This window comes from Diceros bicornis, chromosome 11, assembly GCF_020826845.1.
Source record: "Diceros bicornis minor isolate mBicDic1 chromosome 11, mDicBic1.mat.cur, whole genome shotgun sequence".
Classification (NCBI taxonomy): domain Eukaryota; kingdom Metazoa; phylum Chordata; class Mammalia; order Perissodactyla; family Rhinocerotidae; genus Diceros; species Diceros bicornis.
In genome coordinates, this window is record NC_080750.1 from 73,425,930 (window position 1) to 73,451,274 (window position 25,345).

Consider the following 25,345-nt stretch of genomic DNA (forward strand, 5'->3'; position numbering starts at 1 on the left):
TACAAAAACATGGGCCACGTCCCTATAACACAGGGGTTGGTTCACAATACTGGTTATGATGTTCAAAACAGTGAGTCAAAGAGGTGATTATATTATATATTTGCTTGTTGTTACTGCTTTTCTGATCAGAAGATACAGAGTCTCTTTAGGTAACTTCCATTTAATTTAACATTTATTTTCATTTTCTATCCAGATGTTACATTTTCTACATTAAAATATAATCATGCTGACTCCCCCACCCCCTACACCCTTAGGGAAAAAAGTGAAGAACTTTACACAACTTGAAAGATGGAATGCACAGAGTAGAGAAGTTGCTATTACACCTAAGTAATAAAGAACACAGAGACCAAACAGTAGACATGGCAGAAGGGCATCAAAGACAGCTCAGGGCTCACAACAGGAAGGAGCATGATTAAAGGCTAAAGCTTTTACATGGTATCACTTGAGCCACAAAACTACCCTCAAAAGGCAGACACAGGTCAGAAAGCAGGACCAAATAGGGGATTTTCCAAAGGCTGCTCTCCAACAGAGCTTAAAATATCCATACACAGAAGAGCTTTCTCCTCCCCTTCGGCATCTGGTAAACACTTTAGAAACTTAAACCACCATTAGCACATCCAAATGTTGAACGGATATAGGTTTTTCTTTCTTCTTTTTTCTTTTATTATACCCTAACTCTTTCCAAGCAACAATTCTAATAGTTATTTTAATTATGATTCCTCTGCATGGAAACCCAGTAAAGATCATCAAGACAGCATCTCGCTACTATCAGATCAATGCCAGCCGTGCAAAAGCTGCACGATTCTATTACTCAGAGGGAGGGAGAACAGAAGACACAGGAGTCCCAACTCACACCTACTGAAGAGGAAAAGGAAACTCCTTTTCTAATCTTGTCATTAAGTAGGAAAGAGCAGGTGGACAAGAAAAACCATCTGCTTAGAGCAGAGCACAGACCTGGGGGCACACCAACAATCCAAAACCAAACGCTCAGCAGAGTCTTTTGGCTCTTCTGAGAGAAAGCTTCTTTCAGACCTGATCCCGCCCCTAATTTGGAGATCACAGCATTGTAACTTCAGAGAGTGATACTCTTGAGGAGGTGGAGAAATAAGATCTAGGAGACCCGAATGAGGACATGATTAGACAACCGACTACAGCACTGTGTACAAATACAGTATCAGCAAGACTTCACCTCCATCCCTGTAGCTACTTTAAACAAAGCACTGAAGATCCAGGTTTTCTGAACAGGGGATATTTTAAAATCTGTTAGCAGTTTAAAACATTGCAACACTGGCACAATATGTTACCTGTTATTTGTTTTTAATTACAGGGTAACACGGCAAACTCCAACACAAAAGTGGGGATGGGGGAGTGCAAAAGGAATAAAGAAAACAGAACCAGTATTTCACAAGATTATCAAGTCAGCGATGAAGCAGCAGCTAATGTTTTGCAGAGTCTCGAGGGTAAAATTCACTCAGGGTGCTCTGAGGGATTCTCTTCAGCATTTCTTTGGGAAAGATTCGGAGCAGTTGCCAGCCAATGTCCAAAGTCTCATAGACAGTGCGGTTTTCATAAGGACCTTACAAAAAATTGAGATTGAATGAATAAAGGCAAACTACTTTCAACTTATCAGTGTTATTCAAGATTTATTCTGTACATGACTAGCTCCGTGAGCATGAAGTGTAAAAAAGGAGAGAGACAAAGCATTTAGGTCTACTGGATACAACTGAATGTGGAGGGTACAGATGAGGAGTCAGAGAAGCCCGCAGGCTACGGACAGCCGGGGGGGGGGGGGGGGGGGGTGCGTGGCTTTTTTGACAACTGGGTAGGATCAAAATACCTTGAGAGCAGTGGAAACTAGACCCAGTGCTTTGTCCAGAGTAGTGAGAAAAACAGATTCCCAGGAACACAGGCTGAATTTGAGGGAGGCTGGTAAAGACACGTAGAAATCCTTAAATGTCAACTGAGCACCTAAATAGGTCAGTGGTTCTCAACGTCATTATTATTATTTTTTAATAGCAGAATCACCCTTATCCTGCAAATAAAACTCATTTCTTAACTAAGGAATCAGCGTGGCTGGACTTCTGGGTTCTTTTCCCTACCAGAACTTCATTTTTATCTTTTTAAGCTATTAAGGTTTTGCATTAAAAAAAAAAAACAAAAAAAACCAACGATCATGTATATTTTAGGGATTTAATGTTAATAAAAAAATGTATCGGGGCCGGCCCGGTGGCGCAAGCGGTTAAGTGCGCGCGCTCCGCTGCGGCGGCCCGGGGTTCGCTGGTTCGGATCCCGGGCGCGCACCGACGCACTGCTTGGTAAGCCATGCTGTGGCGGCGTCCCATATAAAGTGGAGGAAGATAGGCACAGATGTTAGCCCAGGGCCGTCTTCCTCAGCAAAAAAAAGAGGAGGATTGGCGGATGTTAGCTCAGGGCTGATCTCCTCACAAAAAAAAAAAAAAAAAAAAAAAAAAAAATGTATCACATGAATAGAAAAGTGTACAAATTGTACATGTGTAGCTTGACGCATTATTCCAAAATAAACATATCTGTTGTAAGTGTCACTGAGGTCAAGAGTAGAGTATTACCATCATTAGCAGGGCAGAGACCAAGCAAAACAGGTTGAAAACCCTACATATGATATGTGATGAAAACCATTATAGACTTTTAGCAGAGGGGCAATCCATAAAAGGAGTTCTAAGTTTACTCTAGCAATGGTATAAAGGGAGTCAGGGACACTGGTGAAAAAGCTGGCACTAACAGCCAGGGCTGAGGGGAGAAAGCTTTGAACTAGGTCTTAAGACTTAAGGAGTGGTCAGAGAGCAGCAGCTTCAACATCAGCCAGGAACTTGTTGAAATACAGAATCTCTGGCCCCACCCAGATCTACTGAATCAGAATCCTCATTTTAACGAGAGCCCCAGTTGATTAAAAAGCATATTAAAATTTGAGAAACACTGGCCTAAGGTACTGTAATGGGAATGAAAACAGAATAGGATAAGATATTTTAAAGGAGAACAACACAAATTAGCAAATATTTGATCACTGGGGAATGAATGAAGAAGGCTAAGAATTAGGCTCCATTACTGAGCTTGGGCTAACTAGGACATGGTCATGCCAGAGGCAGACAGAAACTGAAAAGGGAATTGCTGGGCAGGTGGTCAGTTGGGAAAACACTCCGGTTCTGACCATGCTGAGCCTGAGGGGACGGTGGCATAAACAAAGGTGCCCCAGCTGGAGATGTGGGATTAGAGCTTCCGAAAGAGAGTAAGGATTATACATAGGGATTTAGTCAACAGCATAGGGAAAAGGCAAAGCCAGGAAAAAAAAGTACAGAAAGAACAGGTAACTAAGTCTTTGGGAACATAGACAATTAAGAAGCAGCAAGGTAAGAAACCAGAAAAGGAGATGAAAGCAGATGAATAAGAAAAGTCCAAAAGCCCCAAGGCCCGAGGAGACCCTTAGAGAGAGGTGAGGAGGGAGGAAAAGCGGCAATGGAGGTGGCAGACCAGAAGGCCAGGTGTAAGAAACAGAAAAATAAGACAGGAACTAAATAACTGGATGGTGGAGTTGAAGGCAGAGGGGAAGGAAGCAGAGGGCTAAGTACAAAGACACATCAGGCAGTTGGAAGAACCTCTTCTCTAATCAGAAGGAAAATCATATAGAACCAACCTAAGTTCTCTCAGACTGGGAAAGAAGTCTTCAAAACTACACATAAGGCTGTTTATGTTTTTAAGAAAACAGTCATCTTACCCTGAGCAATAAAGTTCCTCTCAAATTTCTGCAGAAATTCCAAGTAAAGAAGATCATCTGAGGTAAGGGCTTCTTCTCCAACTACGGCTTTCATGGCTTGCACATCCTTACCAATAGCATAGCATGCATACTAAAGAGAAAAAAGGTTTATATGAACAGGGATAAGATTTCATACATGTTAACAGTCATCTGGACTACATAAGTGTATTGCTGTAGCTATCTTCATAAGAGACCACAGAAGGAGGTCCACATTATTGACAAACACAATCCACATAAACCAAGTTCATGTGACAGTATCAGAAGGACTGTATTGTAAAGTAGTCTCACTCAGAAAGGAGTCTTCAGGCACACACTACATAGACATCACTAACACTCTACTACAAATACACTTCCTCAACATGTCAGTCAGCTCACATTTTAAAGAGCATTTGAAATCAGAACTCGTGCCATGGAGAAATCCAACTCAATGTCTCTATTCAAGAAAAATATTTGTGATATCAGTAGATTTTCCATTTCTACTTTAAGGCCAAAAGTACTTTTCTTTATTTGTGCTTGGTGTACAACCTCATATGACTACAGAAACCAAGCATTTCATAGAACACATACAGCCGTTTCCCTTATAGTGTTCTGGTGTTGCTTAATATGTTAAGCAAGAAATAACTTAGTGTATCTTTTCAGGAATATAATTATTATTAAGGTTACTAATAAAAACTTAAAAACGGCCTTATAGCTTGGTGTTTTATTTAGAGACTACTTTATATAGCATTAGATGTGGGTTTCAAGCATATGATTTTTAATCTTGGTTATCGGCACCTACCCTTATTAAAAAAAGACTGCTTGGTTCTAACGATATTATATATATTCCACATGGAAACCTATACTAAAATCCTACTTGGATGGGGGGAAAGAAAGTGATATGGGAGAGACGCAAGAGGTGTAAGACAGCAGAAAAAATAGGCTAAGAAAGGTATTCAGGAGCCAGCCCAGTAGTGTAATGGTTAAGTTCATGCACTCTGCTTTGGCAGCGCACAGTTCATGGGTTCAGATCCCGGGCGCGGACCTACACACTGCTCATCAAGCCATGCTGTGGCAGCCTCCCACATACAAAACAGAGGAAGACCGGCACAGATGTTAGCTCAGGGACAATCTTCCTCACCAAAAAAAAAAGGAAGTTATTCACTTCTTTACATACCACCCTTAAGGGTTATACATACCAGCTGGTTAGATACGTCAGCATGATCCTTCCTGGTCATACCTTCTCCAATAGCAGACTTCATCAACCGGGATAATGAGGGTAGCACATTAATAGGTGGGTAAATCTTGGATAGAGTGGGAGGAAAAAAATATATTTAAGTACAAAATTCAAGCTTTCCTGGTAGTAACGAAGCATTCTGAAACTCATTATCCCTTAAATTACATAAAACTGCTGCACCAGTTTCCTAGGGGAATCCTAATATCTTTTCTGATAAGAAAAGGAAGTAAGAAATACTTGATGGCATATTTCTTTTGAGAATCAAATCCAGAAAGTGAAATCTACAAAAACAGTACAAGATTATATTGAAAAACTGAATTTTCGACATCTGCCTACAATATCAAATCTAAATGGCCTTCTGAACTCTCACTCATAAAATCACATACAAAATAAAAAGATTAATAATAATTCCACGTAAAAGCTAATATTAGAAGTTGGCATCTATTACGGAACCATCAAAAATCTGTTTTTGATTATTCGGCCATAAAAAAGAATTAAATCTTGCCATTTGTAACAACATGGATGGACCTTGAGGGCATTACGCTAAGTGAAGGAAGTCAGACAGAAAAAGATAAATACCATATGATCTTACTTACATGTGAAATCTTAAAAAAAAAAAAAACTTGAGCTCAAAGATATAGAGAACACATTGGTGGCTGCCTGAAGCGGGGGGTAAGAGGTGGGCACAAGGGGTGAAGAGGACAAAAGGTACAAACTTCCAGTTATAAGATGAATAAGTCTAGAGTGATGAAGGGCACAGCATGGTGACTACTGTTAACAATACATACTGTATTGCATATTTGAAAGTAGCTAGGAAAGTGGATCTTGACAGTTCTCATTGCAAGAAAAAAGTCTGTAACTATGTATAGTAATGAATGTTAACTGGACTTACTGTGGTGATCATTTTACAATATATACAAATATCAAATCATTACGCTGTACACCTGAAACTAATATAATGTTGTCCATTATGCCTCAATGAAAAAATATAATAGAAAAAACATCTGTTTTTGTACTAATAATAAGACTGGTAGGTTATACCATTATGGCATAAAATATCAAAAAAGTTCTCTGAGACAACTGACTCCATTTTAAGGCACAATAAAGTGGAAATTTATTATTAATTCTGGCACTCCTATCCACACCAGGATTTTAGTATACAGAAATGACAATTTTATAGCCATATTAAAAACAATTCAAGTTGATATTTTCTAAACAAAATAATTCCTAAGAGCAAAGTCAAAGTCACTAACTGAAGAGTAGATTTATAACCGCTACATTACAGCACCACTCAAATGTCAAATACCTGTCTGTTGTGTAGCTGTCTGTCCACATAGATCTGCCCCTCTGTAATATATCCAGTCAAGTCAGGGATGGGGTGAGTGATATCTACCAGAGAAGACATCTGACGTTAGTTCAAGTGTCCATTTCATATAAACAAACCCACAAGAAGTCAAACTGCATCCCCTACAGCATTACCTAAAACAGTGCTATACAAAATAGTTTTCTGTGATGATGGAGAAGTTCTGTTAACTGTGCTATCCAATATGGTAGCCATGAGCCAAATGTAGCTACTGAGCATGTAAAGCGTGGCTAACATAACTGAAAAACCTTATTTCAAATTTTATCTAATTTTAATTAACTTCAGAATTAAAACATCCAAATGTGGCTAGAGGTTACTATATCAGACAGTTTAACTTATTAGATTGCAGCACAGTTAGAGACATGTTGGCACATGAGGTAAATTTAGCTGCATTCATAAAAAGTACTCTTTCTCTTAGTTATGTGATCTCTCTCCAAAATATAAATAAACCCCTATTTTAAACACAAAGTTGTCTTGCAGAGATTTGCTAATCTGATGTATACCGAGAGAACATTCTTAGCTCATAAGCTATCTCAGGTGGATATGCAACATTTCAACACGGAAAATACAGAGATGCTAGACACGTAGAAAGACGCTATGTAGGCAGCACCAAAAAGGTCACACAAAGCAAGACATTTCTAAGTCGGTTAAATTACATAAAGTAATTTTGCAGCTACTTACTTGGAACAAATCATTTTCACATCAGAGGCAGTACAGTGTACTAGTTAGTGAGAATTACAAATTCAGACGGCCTGGGTCCTAAAGCCATGACTTCCTAACCCTGACAGATTACTGGACCTCCCTGTGCCTCTGATTACAGCCTCTCCCTCAAAGCTGCTATGAAGACCAAATGAGGCGATACTTATAAAGCACTTGGAACAGTGCTCAATTACAGTGAATTATGACTTTCTGAAAATATCTCGTCAAAGTGCTTTTTGAAAACTGAGATAGGACAAAAAAGCAGTCCGGTAAGAGGAATGCAGAAACTCTCACCACAGCAGCAACCCTCAGCACACCTCAGGCACTGCACTGAGTGCTTTCACATACACAGCAAAAGAAAGTAATTTCTAACCAGGCTTTAATGATCATTCTGACTCTAAAGCCTTGTGGTATTTATTATTTGTGCTCTTCATTTGTCACATAAGCTACCTTAATATTATTCGTGCACATACATAAAAAATATCCAACTAGACTGAGTAACCCAATAAATCTTTTTTCTAAATTCCTTATATCTAGATCAGTGTCCCGCAAAGAGCAGGCACTTAATAGTATCTAATAAATGAAAATTAAAAAATTCAAATTACAAAAATTGTTTTTTCCTTCCACAAAAGGATAATGATAATTATGCGTAGTTTTCAAATGAAAAATTTTATTTTCATTAACAAATAACTAGTTAAGGTTAACTCTTGGAGGGTAAACTCTCAAAAGAATTTCAACTCAAAAAAGTAGATGGTCTTCTCTCAGAATGATTAGGTCTGCTATGATCCAAAGACCAAAGACTTACCATCATTAGGCATGGTGAGAATAGGGATTTGAGTAATAGAGCCGTTTCTACCTTCCACTCGACCAGCACGTTCATATATTGTAGCTAAATCTGTATACATGTAACCTGGGAAACCTCGTCGACCAGGAACTTCTTCTCTGGCTGCTGAAACCTGACAGTAAGTCAAGGAGGAGACTATCACATACCAGAATGTGAAAAGTAAAGCTTGGTTAGAATACGTTTGTTTGAACATGCCGAATTACAAAGTTGGAAATATCATCTTGTGCATTTTAAATACTGTCTCTAAGAGATGATTTAGAAAAATCTAGCAACACAAGTTCAAACTATTCTGCAACAAAAATGATGACAACTGGGGACCAGCAGTTTTTTGCGAAAATCATACTGCCGTAACATAGATCTTCAAATAGCTTGCTAGAAGAAAATCTGCTTGCAATTTGATAAATCAAAGGAAGTTAATTTTAAAACTAAGAGAACATTCCTAGTTCAGAAGATTTATTTCAAGCTATGGATCTTGTCATATTTATGTAAGCTAATCCTAAGAAGGTCAAAGCGGAAGGAAATAAATACCAGGAATCATTTGATGCACTCTACATACATTATTTACTTCAATCATCACAAGCCTATGAGAAAGATAATGTGGTTAACCCCAATTTATGGCTGGAATCAAGAGTCAGATAAATAATTTCCCAAGATCACAGAGCGAGGAATCCACTCACTGTGCAAAATAACAATAGTAATAAATGGTCTTTCTCTTAGACACATGTACACTAGAATACAGGAGTACATACTAATATATAACTACCAAGACCCTTACTTTCAAGTGCTATTTTAGTACCTCCAAGAGTATGCTACAGCAGTGCTACTCAAAGTGCAGTCTACAGACCAGCTTTATCAATGTGCAAAGAGATAATAATAGAAAGCAAGATAAGCATTTAGAAAACTTTAATGGCAATTCGACAGAATTTTATGTATGCTGAATCTAATAATAAAAATAATCTGGGCTTGTAAATTATCTTTTTTAAAAATGTCACTTTTCTATTAACTCATTTTTATTATATTTTAGAAAAGTATTGGTCTGTGATGGGTGGGGGCTGGGGGATGATGTCCTTCACTGAAAAAGCACTGTAGCAGAGAGATATGGTGACAGATCTTAGGGAATTTTAAGAAACTACATATTTATACTGCATGTTTCTTCAGAAGTCTTTTTCCATTTTTTTACATGCTTAAAATAAGAGTAACTCACTCAACATTTCAGTAACTTGTATTAGAACAACACCCCAAACTTCTGCTGTGTGATAACTGCTGGAATCTTAACATTCTTCCTAAATAAACAGAATTTTCTGAAGGAAAATGTTCCGAAGAGGGTGCTGCCAGAGTATGGTCTATTTATTTCAATACTAACATCATTAAAATGAAATTCTGAAAGGGGTTAAAAATTGACAGTCTGGACAGAGACAGAACTTCCTGGGAAGTTCTGTCACCTACAGTGACAGTGACACTATGATAACTAGGCTAATAATTTAAATCTCATCCTCTAATCATTTCAACGATGTTGACAAACAGAAGAGAAGCTGTATTTTCCTTTCTGATTAATTAAGGTATTCTACTAATATATGAACAAGGAAGTTTAAAAAACATTAAAGAAAAATGAAAACTTGCAAAGGGGCAAGATAGCTCTGAAAATTAACCCATTTTAATTGAGAAAAAAGTTACCTCTCGAAGTGCTTCAGCATAAGAACTCATGTCTGTTAGGATAACCAACACGTGTTTCTCACATTGATAGGCCAGAAATTCGGCTGTGGTGAGAGCCAAGCGAGGAGTGATAATTCGCTCAATACTGAAATGGAACATTAAGTCCTATGTCACTCAAACAAAAAGGCCAAAAACAAAACAAAATGATTCTGGAAATAACAGTACAGTCTCCCTTTTAAAGTTTTAAACTAATTGAGGAAGGTAAAGCAATTATTACCCTAAAAGTTGTTAAGGCAGGGTTATTTTATGTACTTACATAATAAGAATTACTTAGTGCTACAAACTTAAATTGATTATTTTATAAATGCCCCATAATTTCTCAGAACCATATAGTTCTCAAAACTGAGAGAGACAGAAAGGGAAGGAAGGCAAGACTCAGAGGCCAGATTTCTCAACTAATAGGAAAAGAACATTTATTGAGCATGGACTCTGTGCTAGGTATTTATATGTATTATCGCATTTAAACTGTACAAGAACCATGTAAGACAAGTATTATTTGTCACATTTTATGAAAGAGGAAAATGAGCTCCAGAGCTTAACTGATCTCTCCAAAGCCAAATAACTAGTAAGAAGCAGAGCTGGAATTTCAATACAGTTATCTCACTTCTAGGCCCATGTTGCTTTCATTGTAACATTTTACCTCCCTAGTTGTAGGTAATATTTTTGACTGGAAGCCTGGGTGAACAGAAAGAAAGAGCTCTATTTACTTACGTTGGGTCATTAGCCAAGTTCAAAAAGAGGCAAACATTGTCCATTGAGCCATTTTCTTCAAAGTCAGATTTGAAGAACCGGGCAGTTTCCATGTTTACCTAAATAGCAATGACTTTATCAGTGCTGGGAGAATAAAAATTCTCAATATTTATTTCTGATGAAGGCCAAGCTAGAGAACTGCACGGTTCCTTCTTTTTCAAGTACCCAAAAAACTTTCACAAAAGCCAACAGAGTAAACAGCTTGCTTTGGGCACAAAGAGAATTATTCTTACATTTCACAAATACTTTTTTCTTTCCTGAGGAGGATTAGCTCTGAGCTAACATCTGTGCCATCTTCCTCTATTTTGTATGTGGGATGCTGCCAAAGCATGGCTTGATGAGCAGTGCGTCAGTCCGCACCTGGGATTCAAATGCCTGGGATTCTAACCTGCAAACACCAGGCCACTGAAGCTGAGTGCGCAAACTTAACCATTGCGCCACCGGGACAGCCCCTCAAATGTTAAATTTTAATCCTTAGTTTGCCCAAAATGCTAAGTTGCAACTTCTCTACCTAGAGATAAATTTAACGATATATTTATAGTTTTCTACACTGTTCTAATAACATAAGCAGTTAATTTTATATTTCATACTAAAACAGAAAAAAAACTATACTTACACCCATAGCGGCAAACACAATTGCAAAATTTTCTTCACTGTAGTCCACTACATCTTTGGATTTCTTTACCAAACCAGCCTGGCGACAGATTTGAGCTGCAATCTGATGAGGAGTACAAAAGAACTGAGGTAAAATCTAAAAGAACATTTTTATAACAAAATATCTTTTATCCTAAACTTTTTGGAATTGTAATTATAAATGAAACTGGGATGTTTTAAAGGACTTTACCCAACAAAACTATTTTGTACTTTCTGCAAAGATTTGTAAGAGTAACCAAGAAGACAGATATCGTGCATGGATAAAAAAATCAATGTAATTGGATTATATAAAAAATAACATTGGTTATTTGTGTTGAAAACTCTTTATCTGGTTTCTAACAGTGAAGCATTTAGAAATTCTTCCTTGTTAAATTTCATACCAAAAAGATTCCAGTTCTCACCTCATTGTGTGGTAAGCCAGCAGCAGAGAAGATAGGAATTTTCTGCCCCCTAGCAATACTGTTCATGCCATCTATGGCCGAAATGCCGGTCTGAATCATCTCCTCTGGGTAGATTCGACACTGAGGATTGATTGGCTGGCCTAATGCATTTCCAAAAGGGAAAATATTAATATATCTCTACATTAAGACTAGAACCATTTAAAACATTTCTTTCTACTCTTAAAAAATTGGTTTTGAAGTCTGAAACTGTTTAAATATTTTTTTCATTAGTCTTTGCTAGACACACAAAACGTGGTAGCAGAACTCAAGTTCCTAAAGTGAAATAAAGGTACAAGCAAAGAAGAGAGAATCTCAAGTTCTAAGCCATGGTTTCACTATTTATATTTCAGATAAACTCTACTGATATTTTACAATATCTTAAGATATTTTATTTAAAATTTCAAGATGATCTCTAGGAAATATAAGTTTATTAAATGATAAATAAAATATCTCAATATGGAGCATGTTGGTTATCTACTTAAAGTACCACAAAAATCTCTATCTAGCAAAGGTATAAGACAGACAGAAAGAGGCTATTTTCCCTAAATCAGAGAAATCCATTTACTGCCCCTACCCATGATGTCAAGGAAGTCTTCAGCCAGTACCACAGGACCTCTGTCAATGGGTTTTCCTGATCCATTGAATACTCGACCTGTAAACAGTAATAAGACAGTAGAGATGGACAACGACTCATATATTCATAATTCTTAAAAAGATTTTACAGAAATATGTTGAAAAGGAAAGAGATCTCTGCTCAGAATGAATCACAACATCTATTACCAAGCATATCCTCAGACACTGGCGTTCGGAGAATATCCCCAGTAAACTCACAGGAGGTTTTCTTGGCATCTATACCTGAAGTCCCCTCAAACACCTATCAAGAAAGAGAAGTAATCAGAAGGGATAAAAGAAATTTAGATCTGAAGCACTTAAGTTCTATTTGTCTGTTAAACAGCCCTTGTAAAGTAAAATACATAAATGTATACTATTTTTAATATCACGAACAAAGATGTTTTCATGGTGATGAGCCAAATTGTAAACCTCTTGACTAAGCCTCATGCCTGCAAGCCAAATCCATCAAGCAAGCTAAGAATGTTTTCTATGCAGAAATAGAAGTATAATGATTTACACCTGAAATTTATACAATGCTATAAACCAAAAAAGAAGAATATTTTTTACATTTTTAAAGGGTTGTTTAAAAAAAAAAAAAGAAAAGGAAAAGAAAGGAAGAATAAGAATATGCATCAGAGACCTTAGGTGGCCCCACAAAGCCTAAAAATTCACTATCTGGCCCTTTATAGAAATTTTGCTGACTTCTGCTCTAGATTACTTTTTAGAGTAACATATTATTTGAGGAACCTGGCATTTCTCATAAGCAGTAACATTAAAAACCAGGAATCAGAGAAGACAATTTAAAGAAATAGACTCAGATCTTGTTTTGGTTCTATCCCATAAACTGTGAATTCTGCTTTTCATCTCTCTCCTGTTTGATTATCTGCTTCATTTTATCCATTTAAAAAAAAGTCACTTTACCAGTCTATTGGGCTAGAATGGATATAGGTGGCTGATATTTGGCAAGAAAATACGCAAAAATAACTGCCCCTCCCCACCCCCTGCCAGTAACCAATCTCTAAAGATGTACTTATTCAACGATCACTAGAAAAAACGTGTTCCTTATGTTTTTGTGATTACAAAAAAGTTCAACTGGCCAAGTTTTGAAAGTGATACTTACCTGAACCACTGCTTTGGAACCACTAACTTCTAGAACTTGTCCACTTCTCTTTGTGCCATCAGGTAATGTCAAGTGGACAATCTCAGCATATCTCGGAAACTAAATTGGAGGAAATAAAAGATCAATAAACAACATTTTAAAAGCTCTTCCAAAATATTCTCTGCTCTCCACCATAGCATGTATGCCACGTGCAATCTCCCAACGTTCCCAACACACACAGGCATATACCAAGAGTTTATAACATCCCCAGGTCGTTTAAGTCCTTAAAACACTTAGCACTGGCACATATACTGGCAAACGCAGCATAACTGACAGAGAAAAGGGTCTTAAATCCATGAACATACAGCAATTAAATTTCTTCCCTCTGTGCATATGTTTTAAAGTTTTGAGGCTATAGAAAGGTACAAAACTTATAAATAACCATGTTCCTGCTACTTAGAACTGATATTTGGTTCTGGGCTGTGTATTTAATCACCTGTGTGCTTTAGGGGAAGGAGCATAAAATACAACTAAATAATAAAATAATGCTAATGTTCCCTCTTTAATCTAATTCTCCCAGATATGTATTCCTCTAATCCACTTTTAATATTTTAAAATGCATGTTTCCAAAAATATACTATAGTGTTTTACTTACATAAATGGCAACATACTAAATATATCATCCTACAACTTTTTTTTTGACTTCACCTGTTTTGGACTTGTCATGACAACATTTACCTTATTTTATCATCGTAATCTATTGAAAGATGCATCATTACTTTGTGTAAAGGAAAACATCTGCCAGTTAAACTTGATGCACCATGGATTATAAATCACTTGATTTTGGAGATGCTAATAACATGTGAATAAATGAGCATCTTAGAATTAATGTTAAAACAGATGTGGTTAAAATAAAATCAAATGACACCACATTTTATCCAGCTGTTCTTCTACCAATGGAGTTCAAGGTTGCTTCAAATTTACAGAATTACAAACATCTGCAATGAATTTTCTCACATGTGGTTCCTGACAGAAGTATGTCTGATTTCCCTAAGGTATCTGGTTACCTAACTGTGGGCTACAGGCTGTGCGCATTTTCTGCCAAATTACTCTGAAAAGGAACTGTATTAATTTGCAATCTCCCTAGCAGTATACAAGAGTATCTTTTCCCTACATCTTTGCCAATCTTGTATTACTAAATTTTAATTTTTGCCATTTGGTAAAGTAGAATAATAGCATCTTTTCAATTTGCATTTTCCTGATTCTACAAATATTGAGCATCTTTCATGTTTACTAACAATTCAGACTTCATTTCCTATGACTGGCTTCTTAATATTTTTTCCTCACTTTTCAACTGATCTTTTTCTTCGGAAGTTGCATCGATTCTGGATACTAATCCTCTTGCAAATATCTGCACCCAGCCTTTGAATTTAGGCTATCTTATCGTACAGAAGTTTTAAAACTTTATGTAATAAAACGACTTGTTTTCCTTTATGATTTGTGCCTTTTACATCTTGTTAAGGAAAATCCTCCAATTTGAGGTCATAAAAATGGTCTTCTATATTGTCTTCCAATAGGTTTTTCATGTTTAGGTCTTTAATCCAACTGGATTCATTTTTGGTATGCAATTTTATTTTTCTCATTTTTATTCTTTTTCATATAGGAAGCCAAATGCCCCAATAATATTTACTAAGTAGCACAAAATGTCCCCCACTGACTTGTAATGTAGCCTTTATCACTTACCAAGTCAAATTCTAATGAGTGAGGAGAGCTGGTCTCAGGGCTCTTAATTCTGCTCCCAATACATCTGCATATTCCTGTACCAAATCTTTATTCTTAATTACTCTATCTCTAATTGATTTTGTTACCTGAAGAGATTCAACATCTTTAGTATTCTGAGTCTTTTCCTTCATGAGCATGGGATCTGCACTTAAGTCTTCTTTTATGTCTTTCAACAACCTGTTATAGTTTTCTATAAACAGTTACAATTATTCTAATTAGTTACTTCTAGCATATAGAACACTACTGATTTCTGTAGACTGATCCTTGTATCCAGCAACTCTGTTTCTACACCATTGTGTCTAATAGTTAGTCTGCTGAATGACTTGGGTTTTCTGTTTAGTTAAACATATCACCAAGAAATGATGACAGCTGAGCCTTTTCTTGTCCGATCCCTTTATTCCCACAGCATTGGTTAGGTTCCAAGCACAAAGATGGACAGCGTTGGTGACAACGGGGATCCTCAACTTGTTCCGGATTAAATGAAAATGTTTCTAGAGTCTCTCCTTAAGTATGTTGTCTGCTGTAGGGTATGGTGGATATCCTTTAAGAGGTTAAAAGTTTGTTCCAGGGGCCGGCCTGATGGCGCAAGTGGTTAAGTGTGCGCGCTCCGCTGCGGCGGCCCGGGGTTCGCTGGTTCGGATCCTGGGCGCGCACCAACGCCCCGCTTGGCAAGCCATGCTGTGGCGGCGTCCCATATAAAGTGGAGGAAGATGGGCACAGATGTTGGCCCAGGGCCAGTCTTCCTCAGCAAAAAGAGAGGAGGATCGACAGATGTTAGCACAGGGCTGATCTTCCTCACAAAACAAAAAAAAAGTTTGTTCCAGTCCTGATTTCCAAGAGGCTTTTGTTTTTTTAAGAAATGACTAATTTTATCAGATACTTTTTCTGTATTTATTGAGAAGAGCATAAGCTCCTTCTAGTTCAATCCATGAATGAGCTGAACTATACTGATATATCTTCTAGTATCAAATCATCTTTGTATTACTGGGATAAATAATACTTTGTCATAATTCTGTTGATTTCTTATGTAGTTATTTTTGCTAATATCCAATACATGAATGTACTTTATTAAGAATTTTGGAATCTGTGCTTATAAGTGAGAATAGCTATATTTTTCTTTTCTAGTACTACCCTTTGTCTAGTTTGGGTCAAAGATGTACTGACCTCATAAAATGAGCTGGGTAGCAGTTGCCATCACTTTCTATTCTGATATAATTTGTATACGATTACCTGTCTCTTCATCCTATGCTTTCACTTAAAAACAAAAGCCAAAACCTAAAAACAAAAAATCACTCTAAATCTGGTGGTATAAAGCCATTCTTACAACTACATAAAATTTATTTACCAGTGTTTCCTCAACTGGAACTATACTCCAAACAAACATTCAATGAAACTCTTTTAGCTCTCTTACAATTACTTTCTCAAAGATGTTTTCTAAGCCCTTCCCATTATTGACTCTCAGCATGCACCTGCCCTTCAGGGCACTTACAGTTAGACATTTACGCACGTCTGTTACATCTGCTGCTCCACTGCACTATGTTCCACTAGGGGAGGGGCCGTGCCCATTGCTCACTATTGTACATTCTGTGCTGAGCTCAGTGCTTAACATAGTTGAAATAGGAATCCTTTTTAAACTGTTTTCAATTATATATTTACTAATATAAAAGTTTCATATTTTAAAAATATAAGCCAAAATTTAATCTAATAGAGGATATAGAAAAAAAGAAGAAATAAAGAATAAAGAAACAAATAAAGCTTCCTACATTTTCCTCAAAAAATAAAAGTGCAGGCTCCATTCTTTCACAAAACATTAACTGGCACCTACCTAAATCTTGTACGATTTGAGTGCTATATACTGAGGCTTTAAATCAAACCGCAGACTAGTATGCAACTATGGCTAGGAGGTAAGCTTGCTATGCTTAATGTTGAGATTAATTTGTACAGGTTCCTTGTCATATACAAAAATACTATCTCAATGATAAAGCTGAAGAGATGATGTACTTTGTCCTTTCTTTTAAGAAATGTTTTTCAATTTATTTTCTGCTTACAGAGAGGTCACATTTTGAACATCCTTCCATCACTGCTTCTCTCAACAGCCAGTACTATTGTGTACCTTTCCCCCCTGATCCACCTCAACAACAACCAGTGTAGAATTACTATTCTAGAGAGCATATTATATGAATTATTTTCTCTGAAGACATTTTGATCATAGAGCTCAGGCAGGAAGCTTTGCCCAGGGTATTCAATTATAGATAATATTATATTCTACGCCTCTAAGATAACACAATAGTGTTTATAATTCTTAGGTATAGGTGTGGTTAAAAAAACAACACGTAACTAAAGATCCTTACAACAAACTGAATAAAAAAAAACCATTCTTTGCTTTAGGGTTTTAGTCACTGTTAAGATAATCTGTTCTTGTTTATTCATTACTTGAATACCAGTGTCAGGCCCTCAAAGATAAAAGTAACATATTTATTCACTCAAAGACCTTAAAATTTAGTAGAGAAGAAAAAAACTGCAACAATTGCAACACATGGCAGTCTATGACAAGAGCCATAAGATAACAAATACCTATATAATATCTACAGGTTATAAAACACACTCATAAATATTATTGGTTTTTTTCCCTAATAAACCTGTGAAGTAGGATTGACAATCTTTTTTTTTTTTTTTTTTTTAATTTTTGCAGATGAGGGACTCTAGGCCACAAACAGAATTCACAACTGGAATAAGGTCTTCTGACTTTTGATCTAAAAGTCTTGTCTCCTATATAGCACTGACATTCAGACCAAGGAATGGCTTAAAAATCATAACATAAAATTTACAGTGCACTAAACAGGACTTAAAGCCATGTTTTTAACTTCATAAATGGTTAAACAATGATGATAGTGGTATTACCTTAACATGATCTAAGATCACTAGTGGACCATTGACTCCTGATACCGTCTTGTACGCTGGAAAGAAACAGAAGCAGCTTTAGTCAAATGGGACAACAGCCTAATTGATCTCTCTGGTATTACCAAACAACCTCTCTCTACTTGATCAGACTTATTATAATATGGAGCACTCCAACAGTTACAAAATTTTTCAATGAATTCATAAAAATACCTGTGCCTGTACAACTTTTCATAACCCACCCTCATCCAACCAAAACCACTCTGAATCCTTACTGAGTCAGTCACATTGTTTTAAGGACTCAGAATACAAAAACAAAGAAGGCACAGAAGGACAGAGTCCCATCACGAGTTCCCATCGTGTGTGGAGAAGGGGGAGGTAAGGGCACTAACAGAGGTGTGCAGAGGGTTTGTGGGAGCACAGGACAAACCAAGCAGTAGTTCTTACCTCGGAGGACAGCTTTACAGAAGGGGGGGGGGCACTTGGCAAAGTAGAGGAGGAAGCGGAAGGGAATTCTCAACTTTAAGCAGAACAACAAAATTCACAAAGGAAATACGAAAAAATGTAGTCTGTTAAAAAGCCAAGATTAAATGGCATAATAAAAAACTATAGGACAAGAGCTTTATTGAGGGAGAGGGGTGGGCAATGCAATGAAAGGCCTGAGCTCAAATAAGATAAGTATCCTTTAAAAAAAAGTCAAATGTTTTCATCAGTTTAGAGGCTTATATTTTCCGCTGCAAATTATGCTCTCGGAATAAACTGCCAGTCTGTAAGGTACTGCCCAAATCCCTCATTTTAGAAAAGGAGGTAGCTGTCCTTCAACTATATCACACCTACATACACGTCAAGTAGAACGGTAATTAGGTATAAAACAGAACACTTGGGAGAGTGATTCTAACAATGTCAGAATTAACCAAATTTCATAATCAGAACAGCTGAAAAAACAAATGAAATAAATGTTGGAAGAAAACTTACTACAAGGCCTAAAATGATTTATAAGAAGCTGTCATCCAATCGGGAACTTTTCCCTTGCTTGATTTCTCATGAGGTCTTAACAGAGCTTTCTGGCACCAATGTAGACTCCCAAGAAGGAGGAAACCACTTAACAACCAGTCTGTCCACTCGAGGGGCTTCAGAAGCCAAAAACCCAGTTTCTTAGCCAGAGAGCAAGTGCCCTAGTGGAAACACTCAGACAGGGCAAGCAAGCACTCTCAGGAGCCTTCCTCTCTCATACTCAAAGGACATTTAAATCCTGACACCAAATATTGGTTTGAAAACATCTGTGATTGTAATTATCTCAACAGAGGCCCCAAAATGACTTTTTTTTTTTTTTTTTACCTTAGACAAAAGGCAAGTCACAAATTTAAGAAGTTACTTGAATGGTAACATAAAAGAATTAATCATTGGCCTAAGAATATTAGAAAGATCCCAGTTGTCATATTTTCTACTTTTATGAAAATCCTCCCCATTCTTTTAAAATAACCTAATACTCTTAAAAATAATTCCTACCCTTATAAAACTACTTCATTCTTCTCATTTTAAGAGTCCAAACAATGTTTTTAAACGACTTTCTAAAATTGCTAAGTGAAAATGCCAAGTGAGCTACATTAGAAACATGTTTTCTTAGAACCCAGTTTTAAAAAATATAGAAACACAGACCTTTTCCAAATCTTTACCTAAACAGTTGGGGATGGGAGGAGGGAGTAGGTTGGGGCGGGAGGAGAGGGTCTAGTTTTGAGATTTACTGGCAACTCTGTTTTGAATAAAATGGAACATCAATAAAATCCTCAGGTTCTGAAATTCTCTTTACTTTTTCTACAAGATTGGCATCTCCTTTGAACTTCTAATCTCTACAACAATGATCCTTCAGAATCTCATGTTTAAATTCAAGCTCATTCAAAATTATTAAGTTTTGCCAGTCACGAGCAAAAGCATGACCACGGAAAAGAAACACTAGTCATTGCTTTTTGTGGAACCAGTGAATCAAGTTCACTTCTACTACAAAAGACAAGATTCTACTTCATCAAAAACAGTCTCTAAATTTGCAACAATGTACACATCCTTTTAAAAAGCCAGTAAGTAACCATGCGAATTAACTGGCGAACACCAACACCACCAATACACATTGAATAAATACTTGTCAGGAATTCTAATTTAATCTCTGTAACAGGTCTATGAGTTAACTATTATTCCAAGTTTTAGAAGAGAAAAATGATTAGAGAAAAATGATTCTCAGAAATTAAGTAACTTGCCCAAGCACCTGAACTTACATAGTCTAGCTCCAAAGTCACTTGTTCTAACTCTGTGCTGCAGGTCAAATTATAAAACTGAACTGCTTGTTTTTTATGGTCTGGTACACTCTTATAATTATCTGCAAGACTTATGTAGCTATACCACTCAAAATAATTTCAGAGTCTGTAACTTTAGCTACGAAAAAATAAGTTATTTTTACTATTCACTGCACTGGACAATATTTCCCTTGGGTCCACATTTTGTTATTACTGCAAAACAATCTTTCTCCAATGGAGTGTAGCCACTGGAAGAGTTGAAGCAGGGAAAGGCGAGTCTAATGGAGATTCTCCAGCAGTTTTCCCTCCCTGGAAAGCACGTAATGCAGGATACCCCTTCAGATACAAATCAGGTTAAGCAACATGCTTGGGTCTAAATTAAACCGACATATATAAACTAAACTAATAAATGTTACAATCCAAACTAAATAAAAAATTTTACCAAACTTTATATTTGGAGAGTGCTTCACACTTTCACAGAGCATCTTCAGATAGGTTACCTCAATTCAGCTTCACAAAATGCTGGAAGGCAGGCAAGGCTGATTCACCCACGCTACACTTAAACTAAAGCTCTGAGAAATTTATTGCTAAATGGATGAGCCGGGATTAGAACTGGGGTTTTCCCTGTTTGTTTTTTTACTAATTCTAAAGCTGGTACTCTATGACCCTATAATATTTCTTAATTTAGTCTCCAGTATAATTATAAAATATGGAGATGACATAGTTTCTAGCACTTGGACTACAAATAGGTACTAGAAAACAGTTTATACACAAACTGTAGCTCTTTTCCATGATAATAAAACTATTTGCAAAAAAAAAAAAACCCAAAAACAAAAACAAGTAGAGAAAATGATATCAAACACCACCTTTTATCTCAACAATATTTATCCAGCCTTCTTCACCATTACCATTAACAGCCCAAAGCAGAGATAAAAGTTTAGAACAAGGCGGCCAAAGATATCAAGCTTTGTTCTAAAAAGTCGAAACCCATTCACAAACAACATAAACATTTCTATTTACCAAAATAATGGCCACGGTCTCTTGGAAATTTCCAAATGAACAAGAACTTGGGTCTACAGGGTGTGATCGGAACTTCCGACAACACAACAGATACATGTTCAGATTACATGCTGAACAGTTTACAACGAAAAAGTCACAACTTTGATTCTGAACTATCAAGCAGGCAATAAATATTTACCGAGCAACATTTAAAAACCAAGCTCTACAAAGGTTTTAAGGAGAACTTTTTGTCAGATGACATCCTCTTCCTCCTGCAGGATGTGAGATTGTTCAACAGCACTAATGCCACTTAATGATTGTGAAATTTGTCAAAGAGAAAATTCGACAGCCATTACACAATAAGAGATCTAGTCCTTTAACTTCCGCGTTATTAGCAAAACAAAAACCCAGGGCAATCATCTTCCATTGTGCAAGAATAGTAGAAACCCACACCCTGAGCAGTGGGCGCTAAGGTAGAAGTTCTAGAAAAAGGCAGGTCAATGATTGCTCTGCACTATGATGTAAGAAACGTTAACGTTAGTTGATCTAGGGTCTCAAGAACAATGGAGATCATCTAATTCAAAATGTTTAGCGTCCAAAAGCTCTATGTATATTATTGAACTTTGCTCTCAAAGTTTAAAAGAAAATCAAGCTTTTTTCCCCTGACTTTAGAAATTCAACTAAAGTGCTCAAGATTATTTCAAGCCTGCATATCTCATTTTCCATTTCTTGTTAACAGCCCGACAATACTGAAGTTGTTTTAAAACAGGATCCAACTTGTATAGTGGAATTGCCAATATTACTCCAGTCCTTCATTCAAAAACTACACATTAAATAACTATAACATATCACCTAAGATGGAATCACCAATCTTTAATTAGAAAAATTAAGAGGTTAATCACTATTTATTCAAAAGTAATTAAAACTGTTGACTAGAATCAAGAATGTGGCAATATAGAAAAAAGATGATATTCAAATGCAGTTAGCTGTTAGCGCAAGTGTTTCACTTAAGCTTCTTAGAATAACCCAGACACAGAAGCGGAACTCAACCAAGAATTCCAACTCCCTAGTCTGATTCTATCCACATTAAGAATCTATCCACCAAATCATCAGAACAAGCGGTTTAAATGCAAGTTACACAACAATTAGAAGACAACTTCTATGTGTCAAGCACTGTGCTAGGCACTGAGGAGACAAAAAGGATTCCTGACCTGTAAAGTCTCAGTTTTAAGCCTTACATTGCAACAATTTTGTTAGGAGGAATTTCATCTGGAGAAGTTCCTCCCTCACTGGGTAAGCACACACAAAACGTTAAGAAATCAAACTCATCTCTCTTAAGGGCTTACAACCTTAATCATGGAGTACTCTTTAAACAATATTATTTCAGTTGATACTCTCTGAATTGACGTTGAATGAAATACTGTATGAAAATGGACTATTATACCATTATAATCTTTTTCTAGAAGCTCCACTAACGTCTATCTGTTCTACCCAAAGAAAAGCAAAGCATACGTATGCAATTCATAAAAAAGAATCTGTAATTGTTAGGTATAAATTTATTGTCAAAGCCTATATAAGAAGGGAATATCTGTCAATTTCCTGAAACATTTACTTCAGTTCATATAAAACCCCAACAGGCATTCTCTAATTCGGATAATTCCCAGTGTAAAAAGCACATCTCAGCAAACCATAGAATCCAGTGTTTTCCTTCTTCCTCACACTGCAGTGCTGTCACATGACCCAGCGGCAGATCATGAAGGAATTAGTCAGGCTGGAGAGCGCCCAGACTGAAACCCTTCATCTGAAATTCTTTTTAACCAATTAGCCACCCACAAACAGGTACTCTGGCAACTAACCAGTGCAAATACAGTCTTAGCACTTGGGGAATCATCAGGAGCTTTCGTAAGTTTTAAAGAAAGTCTATTTCCAGGGCTCATCCACTGTTCCTAAGGAAGTTGTGAAGAGGTCTGATTACACAGTTGTATTGTTTAGTAATCAAAAACCATTTCTTTCGGAACTGCTGAGCAGTCCACTTAAACCCGGTTTATTAAGGCCTTTTTATAGTCATAACACTTAAACCGGCCCATGCATAAGCTTTGCATATATGCTATATAATATGGGCAAAGCTGTTTGGCTTCCCCAAGACAGCTTTGCACTCGACCAAGCTGGGTTAACTGATCAGTAAATGAGCAGGCAATGGCAGACGAAGGCGCAGCGAGAATTAAGAAACCTGGAATTCTAGTTCCTGCTCCGCCAATCATCAGGTGTCTACAGCCTGGCAGGCCCTGTCTGTTCCAGAACCTTAGGCTTCTCACTGTAAAAGGAGAAGGCTGGACAAGACGACCCGCAGGGTACTTTTCAGCTCTAGCGTTCTCTGGCATCTAGGTGTCCTCGTGCGGAGCAGGCCCTGCAGCGACCATCTGCCTCTGACTGCGGGCCTGACCACGTCGGCAAGGGCCCCACACCGCTCCCTCCCGAGGAGCTCCAGACATGCCCCGAGGTCCACATCGGGGGGGGGGTTTCCCCGACCCCCGGATCTCCAAACGCGGCGCGGGGAACGCCGAGACCGCAACGACGGGCGCTGCCCCTCGGACGCGGGAAGCAGCGCCGGAGCGCCCGGTCCGGGGAAGGGGGCGGAGGGCGGCAGCCAGAAGCCCCCCGCCCAGGACACCTTCCCGCTGGTCTCCCGCCCTCGGACCCGTGTCACGGAAACGTGTAGTCTCCATGGAGGAGCAGAGCACCGGTCAGGGCAGGGGACACGAGAGGAAAGATAACTCTCCCCCTCAACCGCCCCCGTCGGCTAAGCAGGTGAGTGGGATACGGGGCCGGGCTACCGCGGCAAGGCAGCCCCCGTCCTGCTCTCCGATACTCACTGAGGCGAGGCTGGGAGAGGTAGTTCCGACTGACGGCCAGCGCCTGCTCCCGAGACCCCACCGCGGGCCCGCCGGGGGGCACCGGCAGCTCCGGCGCGGCCCCGTTCACGATTCCCCGCATCGCCCGCAGCGCCATCTTGTCTCCTCCGTCCGACGGCCCTGCAGCGGCGCCGCGCAGGCGCAGATATAGCGGGGGTGGCCGCGCCCCCGGCTCTGCCCTTGCGCGCTGCGCAGCCCGGGCTCGCCCCGCCCCTTCGCGGCTCACCGCCCACAGCCGCGTGACTCCGCACGGCGTGGGCGGGGCTGAGCCCGCTAGGCACGGGGAGCTGACCAGCGTGCTGGGTGCGCGCGGGCGGAAGGCGAGGCATGCCAGGGCCGAGAGGGAAAGAGGCAGAAGCGAGGACAAAGGGCTGCAAATGCAGGGAGGGCGGGGGCGGAAAGGCTAACACGTACAAGAAAAGGTCAATTCATGCCCATTTTATGATGACATTTCATGACATTGAACGGAGAGAATTCAGATTCTGAAAAAAACACTTGAAAAACAGAAGAAATATAAAACCTACTCCAGTGATTATTAATATAGGGCACTATGTGCCATCATTTCTTTCCCTTTACTGTCTGTCCAACTCATTCACTCGCGTATCCATTCAAAAAACATATTGGACTATTTAGGGTGGTGGTAGCAGTGTGATAGACAGTGGAACATGCTTAGAAACTATTAAAGAGATGGAACTATTACGAGAATGACTAGCTGGCTGCGGAAGACGACAGACAGCCCAGGCTCAGGGCCTAAGCAACTGAATTGATTGTGATGCTGTTTACAGGGTACAGAATGGAGAAGGAAGTGTCCTAGGAGCTTTGCTGGTGGTGGGGAAGAAAAAAGAAAAGCTAATTGTTTGGAGGATACGTTGAGTAAAGTTTCCTGTGGAATATTCAGAATGAGATTTCTATTGGAGTATGTAGGTAAATACTCCAGAAGACGGTCTGGACTGAACTGGGATAAGAATTTGTGACTTATCACCATGTTGGTAATATGGAAATAAAGGAGACAAACCAGAGAGTGTGTGCATTGTGGGAAGATGCTAAAGACCAATTTTTAAGGGGCCACTAAGATTAGGCAATGGACGAAAGAAGAGTATCCTGTGATCAAACTTGGAATGATGCTAGGGTTGGAGAGAACCCAGAGTGCATGTCCTAGGAGCTAAAGGAAGAGAAAATCTTAAAAAGGGCTTATTGCATAATGCCAAATAGAGAAGAGAAGGCAAGTGGTAGGTGTGCTGCTGCAGGTACCCGTTGTGTCTGGCCATTAGAAGACCATTGTGATATGATGG

At 38.3% G+C, this 25,345-nt stretch overlaps 1 protein-coding gene across 1 annotated transcript; it reads right to left on the bottom strand.

The window, feature by feature from the left end:
* Positions 1-82: 82 nt before the first annotated feature.
* Positions 83-24,165, bottom strand: ATP6V1B2 (ATPase H+ transporting V1 subunit B2). Its single transcript, XM_058550594.1, has 14 exons — positions 24,015-24,165; positions 17,858-17,913; positions 13,196-13,294; positions 12,244-12,337; positions 12,038-12,115; positions 11,425-11,564; positions 10,986-11,087; positions 10,331-10,428; positions 9,581-9,704; positions 7,868-8,018; positions 6,307-6,389; positions 4,963-5,067; positions 3,749-3,878; positions 83-1,576 (listed from the first exon to the last, which is right to left on the bottom strand). The coding sequence occupies exons 1-14, from the start codon at positions 24,148-24,150 to the stop codon at positions 1,437-1,439; spliced, it is 1,536 nt and encodes a 511-aa protein (XP_058406577.1). The 5' UTR covers positions 24,151-24,165; the 3' UTR covers positions 83-1,436.
* Positions 24,166-25,345: the final 1,180 nt, after the last annotated feature.

Coding starts and splice junctions, on each gene's coding strand:
- ATP6V1B2 (XM_058550594.1), bottom strand. CDS start 24,150: ATGGCGCTGCGGGCGATGCGGGGAATCGTGAACGGGGCCGCGCCGGAG. Junction 13,295..17,857: donor TGATCTTAGATCATGTTAAG/GTAATACCACTA, acceptor CCTCCAATTTAG/TTTCCGAGATATGCTGAGAT. Junction 10,429..10,985: donor TTGTGTTTGCCGCTATGGGT/GTAAGTATAGTT, acceptor ATTGCTATTTAG/GTAAACATGGAAACTGCCCG.